A 24,472-nucleotide genomic window follows, 5' to 3' on the forward strand; every position below is an offset into this window, starting at 1 on the left:
TAGAATTAGGGGGACGTGGTGGAAGGCTCCAAGTGACTGATAGTGACTGATAATTACTGCCCCTTCTCTCTGTGTACAAGCATTATGCTCTTTTCCTACAGCTGCAGTCTTACTTAGCAAAGCCAATGAAATCTTCATGGTTTGTGTTCATGTAGGCGAGTTCCACGTCAATCAGCAGCATGACCTGTGTGGACAGAGGAGAGCAGACTGAAATTAATCCGGACGCACCACGAGTTACCATGTCCTGCGCAGTATGCGGTATTGTTAGGACCCCTCGAGTCATGGATGTGCTCTATGGGCACACGTACCGCAGGAAGAGAACCTAAGCTGTAGTGATTAACCAAAATTGCCAAAGTTTCCAATCAGACTCTAGCTAACATGGTCAACGAGAATATCCCAAGTAGCACCCAGTTCAGACAAGCGTCCCTCCTCCCATCCTCAGCTTCTTACCTGGTCTTTAGTGCGCCCCTCTCTCTCCCGGATGTGCGTGGTCACAATTCTCTCCATCTCCTCCCGTAGATGGGGGTACTGACTTAGCTGTGGAAAGAAGCACAGATCGGTGTGGGAGGAAGTTTTTCATACGCAGGAAAGCCAATGGAGATGGAAGCCGGGGATCTAAAAGTACTGGTAACCCCACCAAACCCAGGATATATAGAAGAAGATTCTGCAGATGATTTGGGGAAACTCATGAAGACTTTGGCCCTATCCTACTTCCCCAGGGGCACCCTACATATTGCCCTCATAAGCCCAGCAGATCAGTGGGAAACTTCCTAGGGTCAGGTATGAAGGCATATACCAAAATGTACTAGCCGAGTACTTGGGGCCGTCCACTATTGGAGACACATTTTGATTTTGCCTTTTCGGCCCTCTCCTTTATGTCTGGTCCTGCCTTCTGCCTATGTTCCAGTTTTGGATAAAATAAAGGATATTCCTGCTTAGGTTTTTCCTGCCCAATAAGTAACACTTTAATCTAAAACCCAATGGGTAGAGATGACTATGCCCAGCAATAATGTCTCTACCCAGGAATTGTTTTGTGATATTTTGGGAATTTTTTTAAGTTATTGTGATTTCCTGCCTAAATTCCCAAGCTCTCATAACAACATGGCTTCCTGTTTCCTAGAGGGGAAGCCGAGACGCACAAAAACTGGAATCCAGATTATTAAGGAAATCCCGGAGATCTTTCCTTTAGGGACAGTACAAAGTTTACAACATTCTTATATTCTTATCTATGCAGCGGCAATCCCCCCACTCCCAATTATCCAGCCCAGACTGTCAACTATAATCAAAGCGCAGCTCATCTCAATTATACAATGGAAAGAAATTCTATGCAAGCTCGGAAACAAAAAAATTACTCTCTAGAGAATTAAAAAAAATAGATTTATTGATTGAAAAAAATGCCATTTAATATTATTGAGATTTTTTTGGACTAAATTGACCACTTAACTGGGCATAATTTGGTGAAAATTGGGTAGGTGGCCCCTGATATACCCTGCTGATTTGCATACTTGCCAACAATCCCGCCAACTAGCCTTCAGGAAGCTTGGAAGCCACACCCAAAGTGGCGATTTGTTGGTGTCGCCGGGCTTTACAGATTCATGTTCCTGGGCCTTCTCTGTGGATAGGGACTAATGGTCCCAAATTTGGTAGGTATGATATTGAGAGAGCAGCTAAATAATTTTTGCAAATAAATGGGAATATACAACGTGGGCATTGGGCACCCCAAATCAGATTGGCTAAATATTTCACCAATGGATGATGGCGATCCACAACAAGATTTTCCACCTTTATAGGGTGAAGGAATTGGTCTCATGATCATGTCACCCTTCTGTCCCAAAAGGGTGAAGGAAAACATTGTTTTTATCCTTGGATGGGATAGGCGATGTAGTATGGACCATCACCAAGGAGGTCATCCATTTTTTGTTCAGTAGGAGCCACTACATAGAGTGGACCAAATCTAGACATTGATCTTCAGACTATTTAGCCAAGGAGATCATAGTGTCTGTCCATTCTTTGCATGGTTCCCAAAATAAACAGGACATTGTATTAAAGGCCAATTTTTATTAATTATGCATATATTTTGTGCTAAAAAATATTTTTTTTAAATAGGGTTTCATTAAAACTTTTGAGTTTGCTTCCCTGAATTAACTGAGCATCCATCCATTAGCGAGCTTGTTCCGAGGAGGAGCGTATAAACCTTCCCATCTGTATTTTTCAGAGTCCCTCTGTTCTAATTTAGGACCACATCAAAGTTTATGTTGATCATAAATCAGCTGTGAGGAGATCAGAAAAAAAAACATAGAATTGTTGCAAAATCCCTTTCAAAACGAGCTCACTAATGGTTTCTCGGTTAACTCATTCTGCAAACAGCCGTGATCATGATCCGTGGAAACAAAGAGCCAAACGTCGCAACTTTTAACCCAATTGCAAAAATGATTTCTAGACCAAAATACATACATTTAAATAAAAGAAGAAAAAAAAAGCTGAAAGCATTTATTTCCTTTGGGTCTTTTGAAATTCATTCTTAAATGGCATTTCTTTAGAAGGTGAAAGGTGTAACAGAAATGACGCTGCATGCAGAGAAGACCATGAAGACCACAAGCAACGAGCACAGAAAATGCACCGCACCACATAGAACCTGCTGGACACTAACACATGCAACAGTGCCAATACCAATGGAATATGGAGATTTTCAGGGGCAGGTACAATCAAATCTATCATCTGTTGCGTTTTCTATATGGCTTGGGTCTGGGGGGTCCATTAATGAGCTATGCAGATCTTTTAAGGCTTTGTTCACATCTGCCCTATATAGAATAGTTGCATGTTACAGTTTTTAGGGATGTGGGGGGGGCAGTAGAATTTGGGTTGTAGGTTGCAAAATGATAAAATTGTCCGAGCCTGCCCCTGCAAATCAGACCAAAATGGAGCCACCTTGAGCGTGAATCATAGATCAGCATGCATCATTCATAAAGTGCATACAGTCCTTCTCCCCCCCCTAGAAAAATTATTTTCCTAAGCTTTAGCGAGAGGACGACCTACAAAGAACCACGGCCCGATCAACCACAAACATTTAGTTCTTCATCCTGTTTGGAGCCAGAGAGGTCTATGACATACTGTATGTACCCATATAATGAGACATTGAGGGCTCTAAGGACTAGAGTTTTCTAAAATTTTGCACATTTTGGTAAATAATTTGCAATTTCCCACTGGCAGGCTATGACTACCTTTTCTGTAATGAAAATAAATATCGCATTTTCCTAATTAATTTTTTTTTTTTTCGAATGCAGACTCTTTGCATCGCTTTGGGATATAATAATGCAAATCTGTCTGCCTGCAGACACCACTAGGAGGAGCACAAGAGCTTATTTCACACTCAATAGTAAAACAGTATGCGGCATGCTCCCCCTAGTGGTGGCTGAATACAGACATTATTTTATCATTTTACCCTAACAACGTGGGTTTATAGGGTGAACATCACATTTGTTGTTAACATAAGTCAAATTAATTTATCTCCTGTTAGGAGCAATGCAGTTGAGAAACGGTTAAGCTTTAAGCTCATATTGATCACCCTCCCAATAAAGTTCTGACTATATGAGCACTACATATAATGATTCTCCTGCCAGCGGACATTAATAGAGAAATGCACACTTCATAAAAAAAAGGATAATCAAATTCACTGCTAGTAAATGAATTCTGCTCCCAGGATTATGGGATTCTGCACTGACTTTTAAGCTGTTTTCTTTTATTATTTTTATTACTGCTTTTCTGCAGGGACGACTGATACAGAGTCTATTCTTCCCCATCAGGCGGGCGTTATATTATATGCTTTATGGTGAAGAATAAATGGGAAATATGTTCCCATTATTATGTTCCAGCCGGCAGAGTACATGATCTGAGCATTGAAAATCTCCGTATTTAACACAAAGGATCAATAATCTCATGTTCCATTAGCTAAAAAGTCACCACAGGCTGTAGAGAACGGAGGCCATACCTGACCAAGCTCTGCATCCCGGGGTAGGCATACAGACGAGACATTTCCTTTATACCCTTTATTGGCATCTTATTATGTGATGGCAAACCGCTGGGATGTGCTCTCACTTTATGATCAGTGGGGGTCCGACCTCTGCAGAACGTTGCTCCAGCCCCATGTAAAAAAACTAAACTTTTCTTTTTTATCACTTTTACACTAGAAATGTAATATTGAGACTTCTTGGAATAGGGTCAACTTCTTTATTTTACTGCCTTTATGGAGAAAATCCTCACAGTGTGCACACTGCGTGCTGTCAGGAAACGGGCGGTCATTCTGACTAGACTGTATCCGGCCTTGCTGAATATTGATCAAGGCCATACAGATGTAGTCAGTCGTCCGCTCCCGATGCCGGCACCGGAGAATCCTGACAGCATGCACTGTGCGCGTTGTGAGGATTCACAAGTCTGCAGTCACATAGAGTGACCTGAGCCCCAAGCCTGGACAACCCCTTTAAGGACTTCAAGATATGCACATGGAGTAAGCATGCCATAAGGCAAAACTACTGCCAACAGTTTCGCATTTCTCGTTTGGTTGATAGCCCTGTTTATGTTTCTATTCTCTATACAGAGGTAAAAAATAGTCAACTTTTGTTTATTTTATTCCATGTCATTTATTTTATTTTTTTTTCCGAAATCCACCATACAATTCCAAAAATATGGGCCTTTTTATCTTCTGGTAATTTTAATGGTCTTTATAAAGGTGGGTGGTGCTATCAGGATCCTCAGGGGCGTGTCTATAGGCTGCTCTGCATAATTACTCTGTGAGCCACGTCCCCTTAGTGAAGACCCTAAAACCTAACACGAAATAAAAAGGCCCATATCTCTGAAACTGTCCGGTGGATTTAAAAAAAACAAAAACCAGAATGCTTAGGGGAGAAGTGGGAATAAAATAAGATGGCCACTTTTGACCCATTAACACCTCCTCTTTAATTGTATGCACATAGACCTACAGGGCATGTAACTATAGGTGGCACTAAAAAGACAAATTTTTCTTTTCCTTTGGGGAAGAGCTAATTTTCATATTTTTTTACTAGGAATCATCATTACCTGTAAGACTTCCCACTCCTTAATCCCCGGGAAGATGTTAGGAAATACCTATTTAATAATCTCTTTGCCCCCCATTTATCTTGCAGAGCTCCAAAAATCTGTATATACATGTCACGGTTCCACCCCTCACTGTGTCTGGGACGCAGTTACTGACAGCTCGGCCATCCAATCTTGTACAGGGGCGTGCTGGAGCTGTCAGTACTGTGATTGACAGCTAGGCCATCCAATCTGGTACAGGGGCGTGCAATAACTGTCAGTGTGGTGATTGACAGCTCGGCCATCCAATCTGGTACAGGGGCGTGCAATAGCTGTCAGTGTGGTGATTGACAGCTCGGCTGTCCAATCTGAGACTAGGAGGCACTGGCTATCTTCAGGTGTTCATTATCCCAGGTGAATGCCTGGCTACTTAACTGAGCTGTTTCCCCCAGATCTCTGCCAGACCTACATTCAGCCAGTGTGTGGTTTGTGCTCCGTGCCTTGAGTTCTGTTTATTGATCTTCTGTTGCCTGACCTTGGACCTTGTTCTAACCATCCGTCTGTTTAACCCCTTCTGCTCTGATCTGCTTTCCTCCTGGTATTCTGATCTACAGAACGTTACCTGACTACGCCTTTGCCTCTTCCCTCTCTTTATGACGTACCCTCCTGACTTTGACTTCGGACTCCTTGACTATCCCGTCTCACGGCACAGCCGTGAAAAGTGACTCCGCGTCATAATACATATTTAGGAATGAATGAACATGTTAGAAACCTATGGTCGTCGCATGGACCTCTCAGGTCAAATCAGGATCGATGAAGCCCGCTGAGTATCAGTCCCTTCCCCAGGCTGATTTTTTTTTTTTTTACCTTTTCGCTACACTTTCGGATGGTGGAGGTCAGCTCACTTACTACCATATCCACACACTTCAGACTCGGCTCCTTCAGCTTCTGCACCTGCTTTTTCACAATGGCTTCAAAAGCGAGGTCAGGCGTGAAGAGTCCAGTCCTGTGCAATCAAAGGTGAGCCCCAAAGGGGAGGCAGGACATACATCAGGACAAGGGGGAAGACGGGCGGAGAGGAGATAGGTGCAGCGAGGAAGAGAGAGGGCAGCAAGAGAGGGGGAAGCGGGAGAGACACGGGAGGGGAAGAAAACACCGAGAAATACATGAGGCAAAATGAAAGGCGCTGCTTAGGAGTGGGAAGGTCAGTGGTAATAAAAGGGGGGAAACTTGGTGGTTGGATTAAAAAGGGTTTTCCTCTGGTACACTGCAAATAATGTCACAATGGTGGGATTCTCCCTCACCAAGATCTGGTGGGTCACCTCTCCATTCGAATTAGTGTTATGGAGACCCCCAAGTGTTACCACACTCATTTCAATGGTAACATCACTGGGGTCTCATCTGCCGAGCAATGTGATTATGTGACGTATCATTGGAGTCTACCCGAACCTCTCCATCGACCTAACCCTTCCGAGTCGTAGGGTCAAACACTGGGGTAGCGGGAATAAGGCAGACGTGGCCCCCTTTTTTGGTGCAGGACGTGACATGACGTGAGCAGTCAGCTGTCAATGTCTTGTGTGTTCATTATAAAAAAGAAAAAGCCCAGCCGATCCGTGCATACTATGTGTGGCCTCATGCTTTGGGGAAAAATGGGCCAAACTGTCCAGAAGGTGCCCATACATCCAACTGGCATCTCCCCTGTGCACATGGACACTCGGTTTGCCAGTGCATGTGTGTTTAATGGGGAAAGGGAAGTAAGCAGCTGTGAGACATCTCCGGTAGCAGCTTATCTGAACCAAACGATTGTGCACTAAAATTCAATATGCCCAATCCTTCTTTCTTCTGTGAGAGAAGAATCGGGAGACACTCATATACATAAGATAGTCAGCCAGGTTCGAGTTGGCTGACTTTAATGTGGTCAGAGTCCTTTATTGGAGTGATAACAGAACATCAGAGGAGGACAAGGAGTGTGGAAGATAGAAAGGGATAGAGAAATGTATAAATCGCTTAGAAAGTAATGGCGAGTGATGGAAGGAGGTAGGCAGGGATTATATCCTTGGACGACACTACTGGATAAAGTAAGGAGGACACTACCTCGATTACACAAGTATCGCCCTACATGTACCTGCCACCCGTGGACCTGATTTTAGCGAATTCTTAGAGTTAAAAGGGGGTGTCTGCAATTAGAAAAATGCATCCAGTATTATTATTTTTCTTGCTCTTTTTTACAGAAACAGTCACTCTTCTTCAGGGGTTATGGCTGCAGGATAAACTGCAATACCAGTCACTACCAAGGGAGAAGAGTGGCACTATTTTGGGAGGACTATAAAACAACCATTTTTAATAATCCTAGACAACCCCTTTAACATTTAGACCAAAATAATCTGATTATGCAGAATACCCCTCAATGCACACGTATTCTCACACACTCACAATACCGGTGGCTTTATGGTCCTTTTTATATAATACGTAGTCCATGCACATGGCCAAAAATGTAGACTATAGCATGCTCAAGTAGAAGCGACGCAGCCATTCAGAAGAGGTGCGCTTTCTGATTGACTATGTCCCCCGGTCATGCTGAGGTTGGGGTGTCACATGTGATGGGACCGGTGCAGAGTCCGGCTCCCGGTCCAGAAGGGTTACCTTCTTGGTGCACTGTCTAACCGTACTGATTAGCTCGGAAATGACCATGTCCACACATTTCAAGCACGGCTCTTTGATCTTCTTCACTTGCTTCTTGACGATGGTTTCAAAGGCCATGTCAGGTGTGAAGAGCCCAGTTCTAAACACCCGACGGAGTGAAGCAGGTAATAAGGAGAATATACAGCGTTAGCTGCGAGTCGGCAATGTCAGGAGCTCAGAGGTTAACAATCTAGCTAATAAGGCAATGCCACTGGTAGCCACAAGGCAGCTTGTCTATATGTAGGATCCTGGTGGAGGGAAAATCCTAATAATTGTATGGTGAATAATTTAGGGCTGAGCTGTGAACCATGATGTTCTGCAGCAGCTGATGTGTGCATTATGAGGCTCTGCAGCATCTGAGCGGTGTGGTGTATTATGAGGTTCTGCATAAGCTGAGGTGTGTATTATGATTTTCTGCAGCAGCTGAAGTCGGTATTATGATGTTCTGCAGCAGCTGAGGTGTATTATGATGCTCTATAACAGCTGAGATGTGTGTATTATGTTCTGCAGCAGCTGAGATGTGTATTATGAGGTTCTGCAGCGGCTGAGGTGTGTATTATGAGGTTCTGCAGCGGCTGAGGTGTGTATTATGTTCTGCAGCATCTGACTTGTGTGTAGTATGTTCTGCGACAGCTGAGGAGTGTATTCTTATGTTCTGTAGTAAGTGTTATCTACTGTATTATGAGGTTATTCAGCAGCTGTCGTGTATATTATGATGTTCTGCAGCAGCTGAGGTGAATTATGAGGCTCTGCATTATCTGAGGTGTGCATTAGGAGGTTCTGCAGCAGCTGAGATGTGTATTATAATGCTCTACAACAGCTGAGATGTGTGTATTATGTTCTGCAGCAGCTGTCATGTATATTATGATGTTCTGCAGTAGCTGAGGTGTATTTTGAGGCTCTGCATTATCTGAGGTTTGCATTATGAGGCTCTGCAGAAGCTGAGATGTGTATTATGAGGCTCTGCGGTGGCTTAGGTGTGCATTATGAGGTTCTGCAGCAGCTGAGATGTGCATTATGAGGTTCTGCGGCGGCTGAGGTGTGTATTATGAGGTTCTGCAGTGGCTGAGATATGTATTATGAGGTTCTGCAGTGGCTGAGATGTGGATTATGAGGTTATGCAGTGGCTTAGGTGTGCATTATGAAGCTCTGCAGTGACTGAGATGTGTATTATGAGGTTCTGCAGTGGCTGAGATGTGTATTATGAGGTTCTGCAGTGGCTTAGGTGTGCATTATGAGGTTCTGCAGTAGCTGAGATGTGTATTATGAGGTTCTGCAGTGGCTTAGATGCGTATTAGGAGGCTCTGCAGTGACTTATGTTGTGCAGTAGCTGTGAGACATATCATGATGTTCTGCAGCAGCTGAGAGTCCTCTGTGATGTTTGGCCCAGGGGACAGGCCTCTTCTGCAGTGGCGGATTAGCAGTGGCTTTGCAGTGCCGCTCATCTTATATCATGGTCTGGTTCTGACATAAGAATGTGCTGATTATACAGATATTACTATTTATATGTGTAATATGTGATTGTAGGAAGACTACGATCTGTGCATCTGCCTTATTCTCTCAGTGGCTGCGCCTACGATTCTAGGAAGGGTGAGGTATCACAGTCTAGTCCTAGGTATCGGGAGGGTGGGTCAGGATGAGATCCTACATGGGGAGGGGGCTATCGACAGCAAAGCGCAATATTGCTAATACACATGCCCCTCCAGGCCATTCACCATGCTGTACGTGCCTTATGCCGTGGATGTTCTTGATAGCGTAGCTGATCTCTCGTCTCAGATCCTTCTCATCAAACTCCATCTGCATCAAGAGAAGGTATTTTAGCGGATCAAGAAATCCCAATACAAACATCCCGCAGATAACAATTCCCCATCCACAGGCCAGACTGTAATCCATACCTTCACCAGCTCAAAAGGAAAGCGTTCATGGAAGATTCGATTGATCCTCGCACCCCCGGAGAGCTCATAAGTGTCAATCTGGTCCCCGGAGCCTTCAATACGTTTCTCAAAGTCAACAGCAAACTGCTGCACCATCCTAAAAAGATGAAAAAGACGATGAAGGACATAAGTTAAGGTTCTGGATTAAGATTATTTAGAGATCATCGACAGACTGACTGGCCGCCATGTTCTATAGAGTCTAATATATAACCTAAGATGGACCTATCACGCCAAAAACTAGAAATCTGGGCTGTCAGTGTGGATCTGACACCAGAGTCCTTGTATCCTGCTGGGATCTCTCTGCCTGACGCAAACTCAGCTCCTCTGTCTACCCTATGTCCAGTATCCTGACGGCAAACTCAGCTCCTCTGTCTACCCTATGTCCAGTATCCCGACCACAAACTCAGCTCCTCAGTCTACCCTATGTCCAGTATCATGACCGCAAACTCAGCTCACCTCTCTACCCTATGTCCAGTATCCTGACCACAAACTCAGCTCCTCTGTGTACCCTAAGTCCAGTATCCTGACCACAAACTCAGCTCCTCTGTCTACCCAGTGTCCAGTATCATGACCACAAACTCAGCTCCTCTGTCTACCCTATGTACAGTATCCTGACCGCAAACTCAGCTCCTCTATCTACCCTATGTCCAGTATCCTGACCCCTGTGTCCAGTATCATGACCACAAACTCAGCTCCTCTGTCTACCCTATGTCCAGCATCCTGACCGCAAACTCAGCTCCTCTGTCTACCCTATGTCCAGTATCATGACTACAAACTCAGCTCCTCTGTCTACCCTATGTTCAGTATCCTAACCACAAACTCAGCTCCTCTGTCTACCCTATGTACAGTATCCTGACCGCAAACTCAGCTCCTCTATCTACCCTATGTCCAGTATCCTGACCGCAAACTCAGCTCCTTTGTCTATCCTGTGTCCAGTGTCATGACCACAAACTCAGCTCCTCTGTCTACCCTATGTCCAGTATCCTGACCGCAAACTCAGCTCCTCTGTCTACCCTATGTCCAGTATCATGACTACAAACTCAGCTCCTCTGTCTACCCTATGTTCAGTATCCTAACCACAAACTCAGCTCCTCTGTCTACCCTATGTATAGTATCCTGACCGCAAACTCAGCTCCTCTATCTACCCTATGTCCAGTATCCTGACCACAAACTCAGTTCCTCTGTCTACCCTATGACCAGTATTCTGATCGCAAACTCAGCTCCTTTGTCTACCCTATGTCCAGTATCATGACTGCAAACTCAGCTCACCTGTCTACCCTATGTCCAGTATCCTGACCACAAACTCAGCTCCTCTGTCTACCCTGTGTCCAGTATCATGACTACAAACTCAGCTCCTCTGTCTACCCTATGTCCAGTATTGTGACCGCAAACTCAGCTCCTCTGTCTACCCTATGTACAATATCCTGACTGAAACTCAGCTCCTCTATCTACCCTATGTACAGTATCATGACCACAAACGCAGCTCCTCTGTCTACCCTATGTCCAGTATTCTGATCGCAAACTCAGCTCCTCTGTCTACCCTATGTCCAGTATCATGACCACAAACTCAGCTCCTCTGTCTACCCTATGTCCAGTATTCTGACCGCAAACTCGGCTCCTCTGTCTACCCTATGTCCAGTATTCTGACCGCAAACTCAGCTCCTCTGTCTACCCTATGTACAGTATCCTGACCGCAAACTCAGCTCCTCTATCTACCCTATGTCCAGTATCCTGACCACAAACTCAGCTCCTCTGTCTACCCTATGTCCAGTATCCTGACCACAAACTCAGCTCCTCTGTGTACCCTATGTCCAGTATCCTGACCACAAACTCAGCTCCTCTGTCTACCCTGTGTCCAGTATCATGACCACAAACTCAGCAAATCTGTCTACCCTATGTCCAGTATTCTGACCGCAAACTCAGCTCCTCTGTCTACCCTATGTCCAGTATCATGACCACAGCTCAGCTCCTCTGTCTACCCTATGTCCAGTATCCTAACCAGAAACTCAGCTCCTCTGTCTACCCTACGTACAGTATTCTGATCGCAAACTCAGCTCCTCTATCTACCCTATGTCCAGTATCCTGACTGCAAACTAAGCTCCTCTGTCTACCCTATGTCCAGTATCATGACTACAAACTCAGCTCCTCTGTATACCCTATGTCCAATATCCTGACTGCAAACTAAGCTCTTCTGTCTACCCTATGTCCAGTATCCTGACCGCAAACTCAGCTCCTCTGTCTACCCCATGTCCAATATCCTGACCGCAAACTCAGTTCCTCTGTCTACCCCATGTCCAGTATCCTGACTGCAAACTCAGCTCCTCTGTCTATCCCATGTCCAGTATCTTGAACCCCTGCACCTGTGCCCGTATCCAGTGCCCTGTAATTGGTAATGTTGAAATGGAAAACTGTAAAGACAAGAGATAAAATATGAATGTATAACAATATGAGAGATCTCCGCATATGAACCTTTTCATCTCTTGTTTTTACTTCTCTCTTTTTAGTTTGTAACTTCTATTCTAAATAAATGTATTTTTTATTCTAATCACCTGGGAAGGCCAGATCTTTGCTAGCAAGAGATTTCCATATCAAGTGGTGGAGAATGCGGGCATGTAACAAGTAATCTAATATACTGGCAAATTATAGAATATAATAGCTGTATTCATTATTTTCCTTATCAATGTAATAAACTTGGCTCTGCTATTCCTGGATAAACTATGCTCCTGAATTGTGTTCCTGAAAGGGAACCCGTCAGGTCCGTTGCTAACTGTCCCATGCTACTATAACAGCATGTATGCGGATTTGGGTATTCTGATAAAGTGTTTGCACATTAACATTCTTAAATTGTAAAAATTAACTATTACTTTGCAGCTTCTCAAATGCCTCGTCCTGCCTCTGATCCTCTAATCACGCCCCCCTGGGCATGATTGACAGCCTACATACAGTTACATATGTGTACAGCTACATACTTGCTATGGTAGGACCACCAGCAATTGCACATGATTTCCAACAATCCTACCAAGGGGAGAGATTATAGCATTGGAGGCAGCACTATTCCCAGAGAAAAATGCATCCATAGGATTATAGTATCTACGCCAATCCAAAGAGTACACTGATACAGTCAATTCTGTGTTTTCTCTAAAGTTTCATTCCTTTTCTGTATCGGAATTTGTGTCACAAAATAAAAACTTTGAGGCAGACTTGTCAAGCCTGGAAATGTATACACCAATCTAAGGCCAGGTCCAGAAGAGCGTAGACCCAACCTACATTTTGGAAATTGTTCATGACCCCCAGTCTACAATGACTTCTTCCCAATAGGAAGAATATTGGTGGATCCAGATGACATTAATTATCCAAGGTAGAAATTTATTGTACTAAGTTATGCCATGTACTAGAGAAATGGGAAATGTCTCGTCCGAAGAAACTTCAGGAGACATTAACGACGAGCAGAACTCACTGGAGAAGAGCCTTGGTTTTACGAGCCGGGTCATCGGGACGGAAATTCTTGTACTCTTCCACTTCCTTTTCAATGGACAGGAGTTGACTCTGCAGCTTATTTCGCAGCCCCGGTAGAGTGTCCCGAATGTGGTTGGTCAGTTGCTATTGGACCAAAAAAAATGTGATTAGTCGTCCCTTGGTCAAACGATAAGGGGTGATTGAATCCAAGACAAGCAAGAGAAAGTTAAACCACATAACCAGAGAATCAATGCATGATGCTTGTACTCCCAACAACCCCAAGAACTTAGGGGCAATAAAAATCCCCTGTGTGATTTCAGCGATAGTGAGCACGTGCGACCACCACTTCTATAGACAGAGTGGAGCAGTGGTCGCACATGCTCACTATCGCTCCATTCACCCAAGGGACTATTGTCACCCACCCTCTTCCCCTCATTCTCAAGATCTTTTGGAGTCTCAGCATTACATTACATACATTTATCATCTGCCCTTTGGACAGGTATTCTGTTTTATGGAACAATTTCTTTAAAGCTGGCCAAACACATTAGATAACTGTGCTTTGTTGGCCCAGCCAATATTGGCATTTTTTTCTGCATCTATCTAATGAATATGGGGGTCTTAAGCACTTTTTCCGCAAAGCCAGGGTCTTTCAGTAAAGGATCATGTTTTCCTAGCCTGATATAAGCAATTCTAGTGTCCTATCTTCACCGCCCACCTCAGGAGGTCATCGACGTATCCAAGCACATTTACCTGATTCAGAGCTCTCTGTAAGTGCGGGGTCCCCATGCGTTCAGCAAGATGTCGGTAAGATGGGTGTGAAAGAAAGAACTTCCTTTCAGCCGCTAAAGCAGCTTGGATATCCTTCTTGCCATCTATGTCTTTCTGGCTTCTGTTCACCACACCAATGTAACCTGTCATAGACAACAGCAATGACTTGTGGGAATAGATCAATGAAGACGCCTGTGACGTATAGGCAATGTGACATCAGAAAATGATCTATTGTTTTAATCAAGTTTTTATGTTGATTGTAATTCTTTAAAAAAAAGTTCAAGAATTTTTTTGTAACATATATTAAAAGGACATAAAAAATGCTGTAATCTGGGCAAATGTCATTGTGATGGGATGGGAGGAGGTGATCTGTGACATCATCTATTGTGAATGGTGAATCCTGTTTTATTTACTGTATATAGAGGTGTTATAAGTCATTGTACAGGAGGAGGAGGTGAGCTGTGATATCACTTATTGTGAATGGGGAATCCTGAGATATCTACTGAATATAGAGTTGTTATCCATCATTGCACAGGAGGGGGAAGGTAAGCTGTGATATCACCTATTGTGAATGGTGGATCCTGTGTTTTCTACTATATATAGAGGTGTTATCAGTCATTGTACAGGAGGAGGAGGTGAGCTGTGACATCACCTATTGTGAATGGTGGATCCTGTGTTATCTACTGTATATAGAGGTGTTATCAGTCATTGTACTGGAGGATGAGGTGAGCTGTGACATCTTCTATTGTGAATGGTGGATCCTGTGTTACCTACTGTATATAGAGGTGATATCAGTCATTGTACAGGAGGAGGAGGCGAGCTGTGACATCACCTATAGTGAATGGTGGATCCTGTGTTATCTACTGTATATAGAGGTGTTATCAGTCATTGTACAGGAGGATGAGGTGAGCTGTGACATCATCTATTGTGAATGGCGGATCCAGCGTTATCTACTGTATATAGAGGTGTTATCAGTCATTGTACAGACGAGGAGGAGGAGGTGAGCTGTGACATCAACTATAGTGAATGGTGGATCCTGTGTTATCTACTGTATATAGAGGTGTTATCAGTCATTGTACAGGAGAGGGCCGGAGGTGAGCTGTGACATCTCCTAGTAAGATATCTACAGTTCATTCAGCTATTACATTTCATAGAAATCTTGTCTGTGATGATAACAAACAGATTGCTGAAAAGTCATCGGTAAATAGCAGGGAGCGTGAGTCTAGTATGAGGTAGAGAAGTTAGCGTGAAATTGCAGGATCTCATATGCATATACATGGAAAATCAAAGAAAAGAAAAGGCCACCATAAAAAAATACTTTTCACATAAAAACCTGATTTAGACAATAAGTATTTTTCTGACTAACCGTCCCCTTTAGGACTCTATAGGAGGGGACTCCTATTGGAATCTTTCCTAATAGGGGGAAAAGCAGTAGGAGACTTGCATCTATCAATATAGTTATGACCCATTAGGTAACATTGGGTTTCATGACGCCTGCAGTCGCCTTTATATTTTTACCCTGACCCAATAAGAGATGGCCGCTCACCTCTTCGAAGGGGCAATAATTTATTTTCCAAAATATCTCTAGCATCAGTCCCTTCGTCCATCAGATCTAATTTGGTTACGACACCAATGGTGCGCTGCCCTGCAAAAGAAATGAAAGACGTCTGATAAACCGCCTGCCCCGATGGTCGAGCAGGTTCGACATAAGGCAGGTTTGTCGGACCGACCTTGTGGATCCACTTCTTTGGCGATTTTCAAGGCATCAGAGTTTGCCAGATCGGAGTTAGCAGGAGATACAGCGAGGATGAGGCAGTTATCCTTAGTGACAAACTGCATGAGCATATCGCGGATCTGGGCCTCGATATCCACAGGTTGGTCACCTACTGGGACTTTGGTCATACCCGGGAGGTCAACCAGGGTCAGGTTAAGCACTAAAGGGGGAACATAAACATAAAAGATCAGAGTCATACATGGAGACTTTCCACAGCTCCTTTGAGAGGAACCTCATCTTTCTGGATGTAGAGGGGTCCATACTATTTATATTGGTGTGGGGGCTTCAACAATGGACTCACCATTTGGAGAATATACCCGAAGGTTAATTGGCACAGGAGAGATGCCCTTGTTGCTCCCAGTGATTCTGTCCGTTTCAGCCTCAATTTCCAACCGGATCTCTTCAAAGTCTGTGAACTTTTTCCCCTTACAGTGTAGAAATTCTCCATGTTCTATAGTACAGAAAAAACATGGTATAAAAAGATGTCCAAACACAAAAGAAAAGATGTATGAAGCTTACCCTCACATTCTTAAAGGGGTTGGGGACAATTTTATTTTTTAACATAAATGCATGTATTTTGGGCTAAAAATAATTTTTGCAATTGGATTTTATTAAGGATCTTCCACCGTTTGTCTTCTCTAGCCTCTGAGTTGTACCGTCTATTGCTGAGCCACCACTAAGGGGAGCATACTGAAGATGGATTTGTGCTCAAGTTCAGCGGCTGTTGCATAAATCTGTGAGCGCCCTCTAGTGGTGGCTGACTTATCTTCACAGTGAAAGTGATGGAAGCACTGCTTACCGCACAAGTATTTTCTCCCACTATGGGGACTGTTTGATTTTAGGGAGAAAGCAAAATATCCAATATGTCTACAAAGGTGTCACAGGTGTTTTCGGGTGTGACAGACAGTCATTTTGGATCCGGCTGTAGAAGGTCACAGCGCTTGGCCTTGCAGACACCATTCTTAATCCTTTCACCATCCCTCCCTCTCTAGGACCCAGCAGTGAGCTCCCCTTTCTGCTGCTAATTAACACACCCATGCTGGACCTTTAAATAACACCCAGTCTCTCCAGAGAATTGCTGGTGATAGAAGTATATTCCTCTGTTCAGGCCTGAAGTTCTAGCAATCGGCTAGTTTCTTCTTGGAGTCCCTTTGTGAGTGTTGTCGTGATCTTCCCAAAGCTAAGTGTATCCCCTTGTCTGTTTTCCTTGTTTATCTTTAGCTGCAGTGGGGGCTGACTAGTGCTCATCTCTCCCCCTACCTACCTAGGGCCTAGCTCTAGGGTCAGTCAGGGATTGGGTATCCTGCTCGGCGATAGGTGAGGAACAGATTTAGGGATGGTAGGGGAGCCAGGGTGTTGTAAGATCTACCTAGGGGTCTCCACTCTCCCTTTCCCTAGTTGCTGGGCTTCCCCCCCTCTTCCCATCGTCATACACTGGGTCCTTCCCATACCTAGCATGACAATAGGCACCAGTTGGTATCAAGGCCCAAAGCAGGTAGACTCCAATATCTGAGGATGAGTCTCAGTAACACCATGTGTTCTTTGGGTCTAAATATGAAGGAAGTGATTCTTCCTGGGCACAGGAAACTACATTATATAGTAACATGTCACAGGTCGCTGACAATGACTAGGAAACATCCCTTATCTGAAATGTACTAAAATAATATATCATTTACACTGATTTCCAGGTCAAATTAGCAAAGGAAGACCCTCTGTCTCAAGCAGGAGGCAGAGGGAGATAAGACGGAAACATCTGAACAAGGGTGTCATGTGTTATCCAACAAAAGGTGCCCAAGTTGGCAATCAGCAACAAGACCGTATTAATAGATCCGAATATAAAATTATGGAGTTGAGCAAAAAGATTTACAGGACTCAGGTCCAGTAGCCATGTCATTGGTGCCGGATCAGAATCATCAGGTACCCAGGCCAACAGGGCCAGTGGCGCTCCTTTTAGTACTGGACTGGTGATGGGTCCTTTGTGACCAAACAGATGACATCTCCCTTAAAGGGTTATTTTGTGTGATGACGGATAACTTGCTCATTGCTGTGGTCACAATCACTAGGGCTGCTAGGAATCCCGAGACCAGAGGTGCCTCAATGGGACTGCCGGAAATGGCCAAATACTATAGACAATGAATGGAGCGGAGGTCGAGCATGCACACCTTGGGCTTCTCGGTGTTCCAGAGCTAAGTTTTTGGCATCAATGGAGGTCCCAGAAGTTGGACTCCCTGCAAGTTATACCTTATCCTATGGATATCCTGTGATTTTAAGGATAAAACCCTTTAATGTACATGCTCCAGTTTTTAAAAGGAGCTACACATACATATGATGAACCTCCTCCCATGTGGATGAAAGAGAACTAGTGCAGTGTCGGACTGGGCTGCCAAGGGCCCACCGGTAACCAGCTCCCGGACCCCACTTTTCAGCTACATGTGAATGTGACATTATCCTTAATCACAAATTTATATAACAATGAACTGAGTACATTGTTAAAAGAATAAGATGCTGCCTTTGTCTGTACATAGTGATTCAAGTGTATTGTGCAAGGTGTTACACGTACGCCCCTAAGTTCAGATAGGGGTGAGACCGGTTACATAGAATCATAGAATCATAGAATGGTAGAGTTGGAAGGGACCTCCTGGGTCATCTGGTCCAACCCCCTGCTCAAAGCAGGATTCACTAGATCATCTCAGACAGATGTCTGTCCAGCCTCTGTTTGAAGACGTCTATTGAAGGGGAACTCACCACCTCTCGTGGCAGCCTGTTCCACTCATTAATCACCCTAACTGTCAAAAAGTTTTTTCTAATATCTAATCTGTGTCTCCTCCCATTTAGTTTCATCCCATTGCTTCTAGTCTTTCCTTGTGCAAATGAGAATAAAGATGATCCTTCTACAATGTGACAGCCCTTGACATATTTGTAGACAGCTATTAAGTCTCCTCTCAGTCTTCTTTTTTGCAAGCTAAACATTCCCAAATCCTGCAACCGTTCCTCATAGGACATGGTTTGCAGACCAGTCACCATTCTGGTCGCTCTTCTCTGAACTTGCTCCAGTTTGTCTATGTCTTTTTTAAAATGTGGTGCCCAAAACTGTACACAGTATTCCAGATGAGGTCTGACCAAAGAGGAGTAAAGACCGATAATGACTTCACGTGATCTAGACTGTATGCTTCTGTTAATACATCCCAGAATTGTATTTGCCTTTTTTGCTGCTGCATCACACTGTTGACTCATGTTCAGTCTATGATCTATTAGTATACCTAAGTCTTTTTCACATGTACTGTTGCTTAGCTCTATTCCTCCCATTCTGTATATGCTTTTTTCATTTTTATTGCCCAGATGTAGTACTTTGCATTTTTCCCTGTTAAAAACCATTCTGTTGGTTGCTGCCCACTGCTCCAGTTTATTTAGGTCTTTTTGAATCCTCTCTCTCTCTTCTCTAGTATTAGCTATCCCTCCTAGCTTTGTGTCATCAGCAAATTTAATCAGCTTACCCTCAATTCCTTCATCTAAATCATTGATAAAGATGTTGAACAATACAGGTCCCAGGACGGAGCCCTGTGGTACCCCACTTGAGACATTCATCCAGCTGGATGTGAAGCCATTTACAACCACCCTTTGAGTCCGATCACTAAGCCAGTTATGAATCCACCTAACAGTTGCCTGGTCCATTGCATACTTGGTCATTTTTTCAATAAGGATGGTGTGAGATACTTTGTCAAATGCTTTGCTGAAGTCAAGATATACTATATCTACAGCATTTCCCTGATCCACCCAGTCAGTGATTCTGTCATAGAAGGAAATTAAGTTAGTCTGACATGACTTGTTAGTTACAAACCCATGCTGACTCTGGTTAATCACTTCATTCTTATCCATGTACTTACATACATGTTGTTTAATAATTTGTTCAAAGATCTTTCCTGGTATAGAAGTCAGACTCACCGGCCTATAGTTCCCTGGGTCCACCTTCTTCCCCTTTTTGAAGATAGGAACAACATTTGCTCTTCTCCAGTCTTCTGGGACTTCTCCTGTTCTCCAAGAATTTTCAAAGATTATGGAGAGTGGTTCTAAAATTTCTTCTACGATCTCCTTCAGTACTCTGGGGTGTAATTCATCTGGAATTACACCCCAGAATTCGTTGGAATCCTGGGGGAACCGTTACTCAGGGCGACCATAGGCTGCAACTTCTCTCAGGAACACGATAGATTCAGTTGCTCACCAGACACATCTGACAAGAGTCTTCATAAACGGTAGAACAGTAACATTTAATGAGGCACGGCCAGTGCAAGGCAAATGTCTCTTTGAGCAACAGGCTCCAGTAATAACAGTACAGTCTTCTTTGCAGCACAGCAGTACAGAGTCTATTATCCGGTAGCACAGTACAGCACACTTCTGTGCATAAGCAACCACAGGCTTTTCCTTCACAAGGACACAATAGTACACAGCATTCTTTATCCTGCATGGAGATGGAGGGGGGGAGGGTTGATGAGGGAGATGATCCCTATGACAGGATTCAATCCAATCCTTATCTTCCTGGCCGATAATACTCCGCACTGTTAGCTCAGGGAGTCTATCTGACCTGTGTTTAGCTTCCCTCCTGACCTGAATTCTGTTCCCTTGCCTTCTGTGAGATGCAGATCATATACCACCTTTCTCTTTGGCTCCGGCCAGACAGTAAACAACTTCCCCACAATCCCCCTGAGGCTCTGCTAAAACCCTCCTTGTCTCCTGTGACTGTGTTAACCGCTCTAGTTACTGGATGGTTCTGGAGCACAACACTTCATGTCTCCTGTGCTTGTGTTACTTCTAATAGTTGCTGGATGCTTTTGAAGCAACAACACTACTTCTGCATGTCACACTCTGCAACAGCACTACTTCTGCATGTCACAAAAGTACTGGTCATATAAGAGAGTGGTGGCCCACCGGAGGATTCTCCTGTTCTCCTGTGGGTCAGTCCAAGCCTGGATGGGAAACAGGTTGGTACTAGTGAGCAGGAGATTATAAGAACTGGCAGCATAGTTCATGGAGGACCACAGCTTTGAATCAATCCACGGAGCAATAATTTGTGCTTTTATTTTTCTCACCTGTAGGGCTGTTCACCAGCTGCAGAACCAGTGGTCTACGGGTGACAATTCCAGATCCACGGGGCAGGAAATCCCTGAAATAGATAGAAAAAGATTTGTAATCTCGGTAGATACTTATTTATGATCCCTCCCCCATATTTTACATTGCAGAACTGCTTGTTCCAATAATGAATACCCGTTTAATATAGAGTAATGATCACATAAAGGGATACATTTCTACCATCTGCAACTTAATTGATAACGCAGGAGTTCGTCGTATGGTGCTGGATCCCTGACTACTCACACAACCCACTCAATAATTATTGCCTGCAGCTCGTCAGGAGTGTGAACGATGGGTGCTGCAGACAGAGAAAAATGCAATAGATGCTATGTGCACGCTTGTAATCATTTTTATTGCTTCACTGCATGCAAAAAAAAATTAAAAAGTTGCAATGGTCTTCAATATAAATAACCTACCGTAATGTGTACACAGCTCCTATGCAGGTTTATGCATCTCCACATACCAAGAAGTAAGGGTCAGGTAGAGAAAATCTAATCAAACTTGCATTGCATTCTCTGCTGCAGCTGTAAGGACAGTAAACCATCTTCCTTTTTGGAGTATGGCTTTTAACAACATGGGTGACACAGTAAGGCCATGACAATTCATGCCAGTGGATCTGTTGCTTAGAAACAGCCCCAAAAAAAGACTCCTTAAAGGGGACCTTTTATTTGCCATAAATATGGAATTGTTTAACTTGGTGTAAATGCCGCTGTTCTCCTGAATCCGGCGATGTTTTTATTTTTTTCCTGCGCATCTCTGATCCTGAGATACGGCCTCCTCTTCCCTGTATATAAATCTAGTCTTGGAAAGCAACTGGGTGTGGTCTTCAACTCTTCTCTGTGGGCGTCTTCATCTGGACCACACCCACTTAGATTAAAAAGACTAAATTGATATGTAGGGAAGTGGAGACCATGTCTCAGGTATGGAAAGGAGCAGGGACAAAAGAAAAACTATGCCGGATTCGGGAGAACAGCGGCATTTACACCATATATAAAAATGACATATATTATATTTTAAAGGGGTTGTCCACTTTAGTCCAACTCATGTTGCCTTTTGTGGGGAAACTCAGTAGCATGTGTATAATTTCCCTGCAGCGCCCCCACAGGGGAAATGAAGAATTACACCATAAATTCAATAGACTATATGACACGCAGACTATTTTAGCTGCTATATGATGAGAAGCAGTTATAAAAGGATATGTTATTAAGGTGCTGTTCCCTTTAACCTGTGAGCTCACAAAGATGAGCAGGGATGGTGACTGCATAATCCCAGGCTATTTGGTAAAGTAATCTTGTTGTGCGCAGCATCAATCTGCACCTGCGGTAAAGCCGGATTAAAGCACAGAAAAAGACAGCGCAAGACTGTGGAAGGAGACTGTCAGTAACAGGCTGAAAAAGAGGGGTCTAAATATTTTACAATGCCTTGTATATAGGATATATATACAGTGCCTACAAGTAGTATTCAACCCCCTGCAGATTTAGCTGGTTTGATAAGATGCAAATAAGTTAGAGCCTTCAAACTGCAAACGAGAGTAGGTTTTATGAACAGAAGCATAAATCTTACAAACCAAAAAGTTATGTTGCTCAGTTGAATTTTATTAAATTTTAAACATAAAAGTGTGGGTCAATTATTATACAACCCCTATGTTTAATATTTTGTGGAATAACCCTTGTTTGCAATTACAGCTAATAATCGTCTTTTATAAGACCTGATCAGGCCGGCACAGGTCTGTGGAGTTATCTTGGCCCACTCCTCCATGCAGATCTTCTCCAAGTTATCTAGGTTCTTTGGGTGTCTCATGTGGACTTTATTCTTGAGCTCCTTCCACAAGTTTTCAATTGGGTTAAGGTCAGGAGACTGACTAGGCCACTCCAACACCTTGACTTTTTCCCTCTTGAACCAGGCCTTGGTTTTCTTGGCTGTGTGCTTTGGGTCGTTGTCTTGTTGGAAGATGAAATTACGACCCATCTTAAGATCCTTGATGGAGGACCGGAGGTTCTTGGCCAAAATCTCCAGGTAGGCCGTGCTATCCATCTTCCCATGGATGCGGACCAGATGGCCAGGCCCCTTGGCAGAGAAACAGCCCCACAGCATGATGCTGCCACCACCATGCTTGACTGTAGGGATGGTATTCTTGGGGTTGTATGCAGTGCCATCCAGTCTCCAAACGTCACGTGTGTGGTTGGCACCAAAGATCTCGATCTTGGTCTCATCAGACCATAGAACCTTGAACCAGTCTGTCTCAGAGTCCTCCAAGTGATCATGAGCAAACTGTAGACGAGCCTTGACATGACGCTTTGAAAGTAAAGGTACCTTACGGGCTCGTCTGGAACGGAGACCATTGCGGTGGAGTACGTTACTTATGGTATTGACTGAAACCAATGTCCCCACTGCCATGAGATCTTCCCGGAGCTCCTTCCTTGTTGTCCTTGGGTTAGCCTTGACTCTTCGGACAAGCCTGGCCTCGGCACGGGAGGACACTTTCAAAGGCTGTCCTGGCCGTGGAAGGCTAACAGTAGTTCCATAAGTCTTCCACTTACGGATGATGCTCCCAACAGTGGAGACAGGTAGGCCCAACTCCTTGGAAAGGGTCTTGTACCCCTTGCCAGCCTTGTGACCCTCCACGATCTTGTCTCTGATGGCCTTGGAATGCTCCTTTGTCTTTCCCATGTTGACCATGTCTGAGTGCTGTTCACAAGTTTGGGGAGGGTCTTAAATAGTCAGAAAAGGCTGGCAAAAGAGATCTTTAATCCACACATGTGAAGCTCATTATTCTTGGTGCCTGAACTACTTCTTAATACTTTTGGGGGACCAAACAGAATTCTTGTGGTTTGAGGGGTTGAATAATAAATGACACGCTGAATTAACTTTTAACGTTTTTTAAAAAAATAAATAAATAAAAATAAAATTTGCTGCAGTGCATTTCCCACTTCCAGGCTGATCTACAGTACAAATGTCACAATGCCAAGTTAATTCCACATGTGTCAACCAGCTAAATCTGCAGGGGGTTGAATACTACTTGTAGGCACTGTATATATATATATATATATATATATAGTGCCAGTGATGTACAAACTATTGAAGCAAGGAACACCGCTGCTTTCGAGCCCATGGCCGACGAGGACCCCTTGTTAATTTATTGGTTATCTTCAGCAGCCACTAGGGGGAGCTCACTGCATACAGATCCATAAAGCCATTTTCAGCTAGCTCCCTCTCCCCCGGTGGTGACTGCAAGCAACCAGATTTATGTCATTTATAGAGGCTTTTACATACAGATTATGAGCCCTGCCTAATTCATTACACATTTTGCAGAGCCATCTGAAGAAAAAAACAAAAGCCAAATAGCAAAATCCTCCTCTCCCTCAAAAATTCAAACTTTTCAATACATTATATGTATATCAAAATAGTGCTAATAAAAAATACTTTATCACTGCACCATAAAGGTCTAACTGCTCATGACACAAAGGGGTTAACTGTAATAATGGCATAGTACATTGTGGGCAGTATATATAATATGTAGCGACCTGTGTATGGCTCCTCTTATATTATATTGTATTATTACTCATCATGTGGTCACCGCACACATTATCAGCTGACAATGAAGGAGCAGAGCTATAAATGATGACTGTGATCTGTCAAAGTTTTCTGGAAATGGAATATTCTTTGGAACAAAAGAAAAATGCAA

At 43.7% G+C, this 24,472-nt stretch overlaps 1 protein-coding gene across 13 annotated transcripts in view; it reads right to left on the reverse strand.

Moving 5' to 3' along the window:
• Nucleotides 1-24,472, reverse strand: part of DNM1 (dynamin 1) — a 150,902-nt gene that overhangs the window by 48,100 nt on the left and 78,330 nt on the right. For 8 of the 13 annotated variants that reach the window (XM_073640185.1, XM_073640188.1, XM_073640194.1 and 5 more), the window contains exons 2-12: nucleotides 20,748-20,821; nucleotides 15,965-16,114; nucleotides 15,620-15,823; nucleotides 15,436-15,534; nucleotides 13,872-14,032; nucleotides 13,123-13,265; nucleotides 9,627-9,762; nucleotides 9,461-9,528; nucleotides 7,693-7,831; nucleotides 451-537; nucleotides 114-184 (exon numbers count right to left, since the gene is read on the reverse strand). In XM_073640185.1, the coding sequence (XP_073496286.1) occupies nucleotides 114-184; nucleotides 451-537; nucleotides 7,693-7,831; nucleotides 9,461-9,528; nucleotides 9,627-9,762; nucleotides 13,123-13,265; nucleotides 13,872-14,032; nucleotides 15,436-15,534; nucleotides 15,620-15,823; nucleotides 15,965-16,114; nucleotides 20,748-20,821 (1,332 nt within the window). Of the gene's footprint in view, nucleotides 1-113; nucleotides 185-450; nucleotides 538-5,916; nucleotides 6,056-7,692; nucleotides 7,832-9,460; nucleotides 9,529-9,626; nucleotides 9,763-13,122; nucleotides 13,266-13,871; nucleotides 14,033-15,435; nucleotides 15,535-15,619; nucleotides 15,824-15,964; nucleotides 16,115-20,747; nucleotides 20,822-24,472 lie in introns of all 13 variants that reach the window. The other 5 variants (XM_073640195.1, XM_073640197.1, XM_073640193.1 and 2 more) reach the window with 1 other exon arrangement.

This window comes from Phyllobates terribilis, unplaced genomic scaffold (genome assembly GCF_046119375.1).
Source record: "Phyllobates terribilis strain yellow unplaced genomic scaffold, ASM4611937v1 Scaffold_7__3_contigs__length_470593459, whole genome shotgun sequence".
In the NCBI taxonomy this organism is placed as follows: domain Eukaryota; kingdom Metazoa; phylum Chordata; class Amphibia; order Anura; family Dendrobatidae; genus Phyllobates; species Phyllobates terribilis.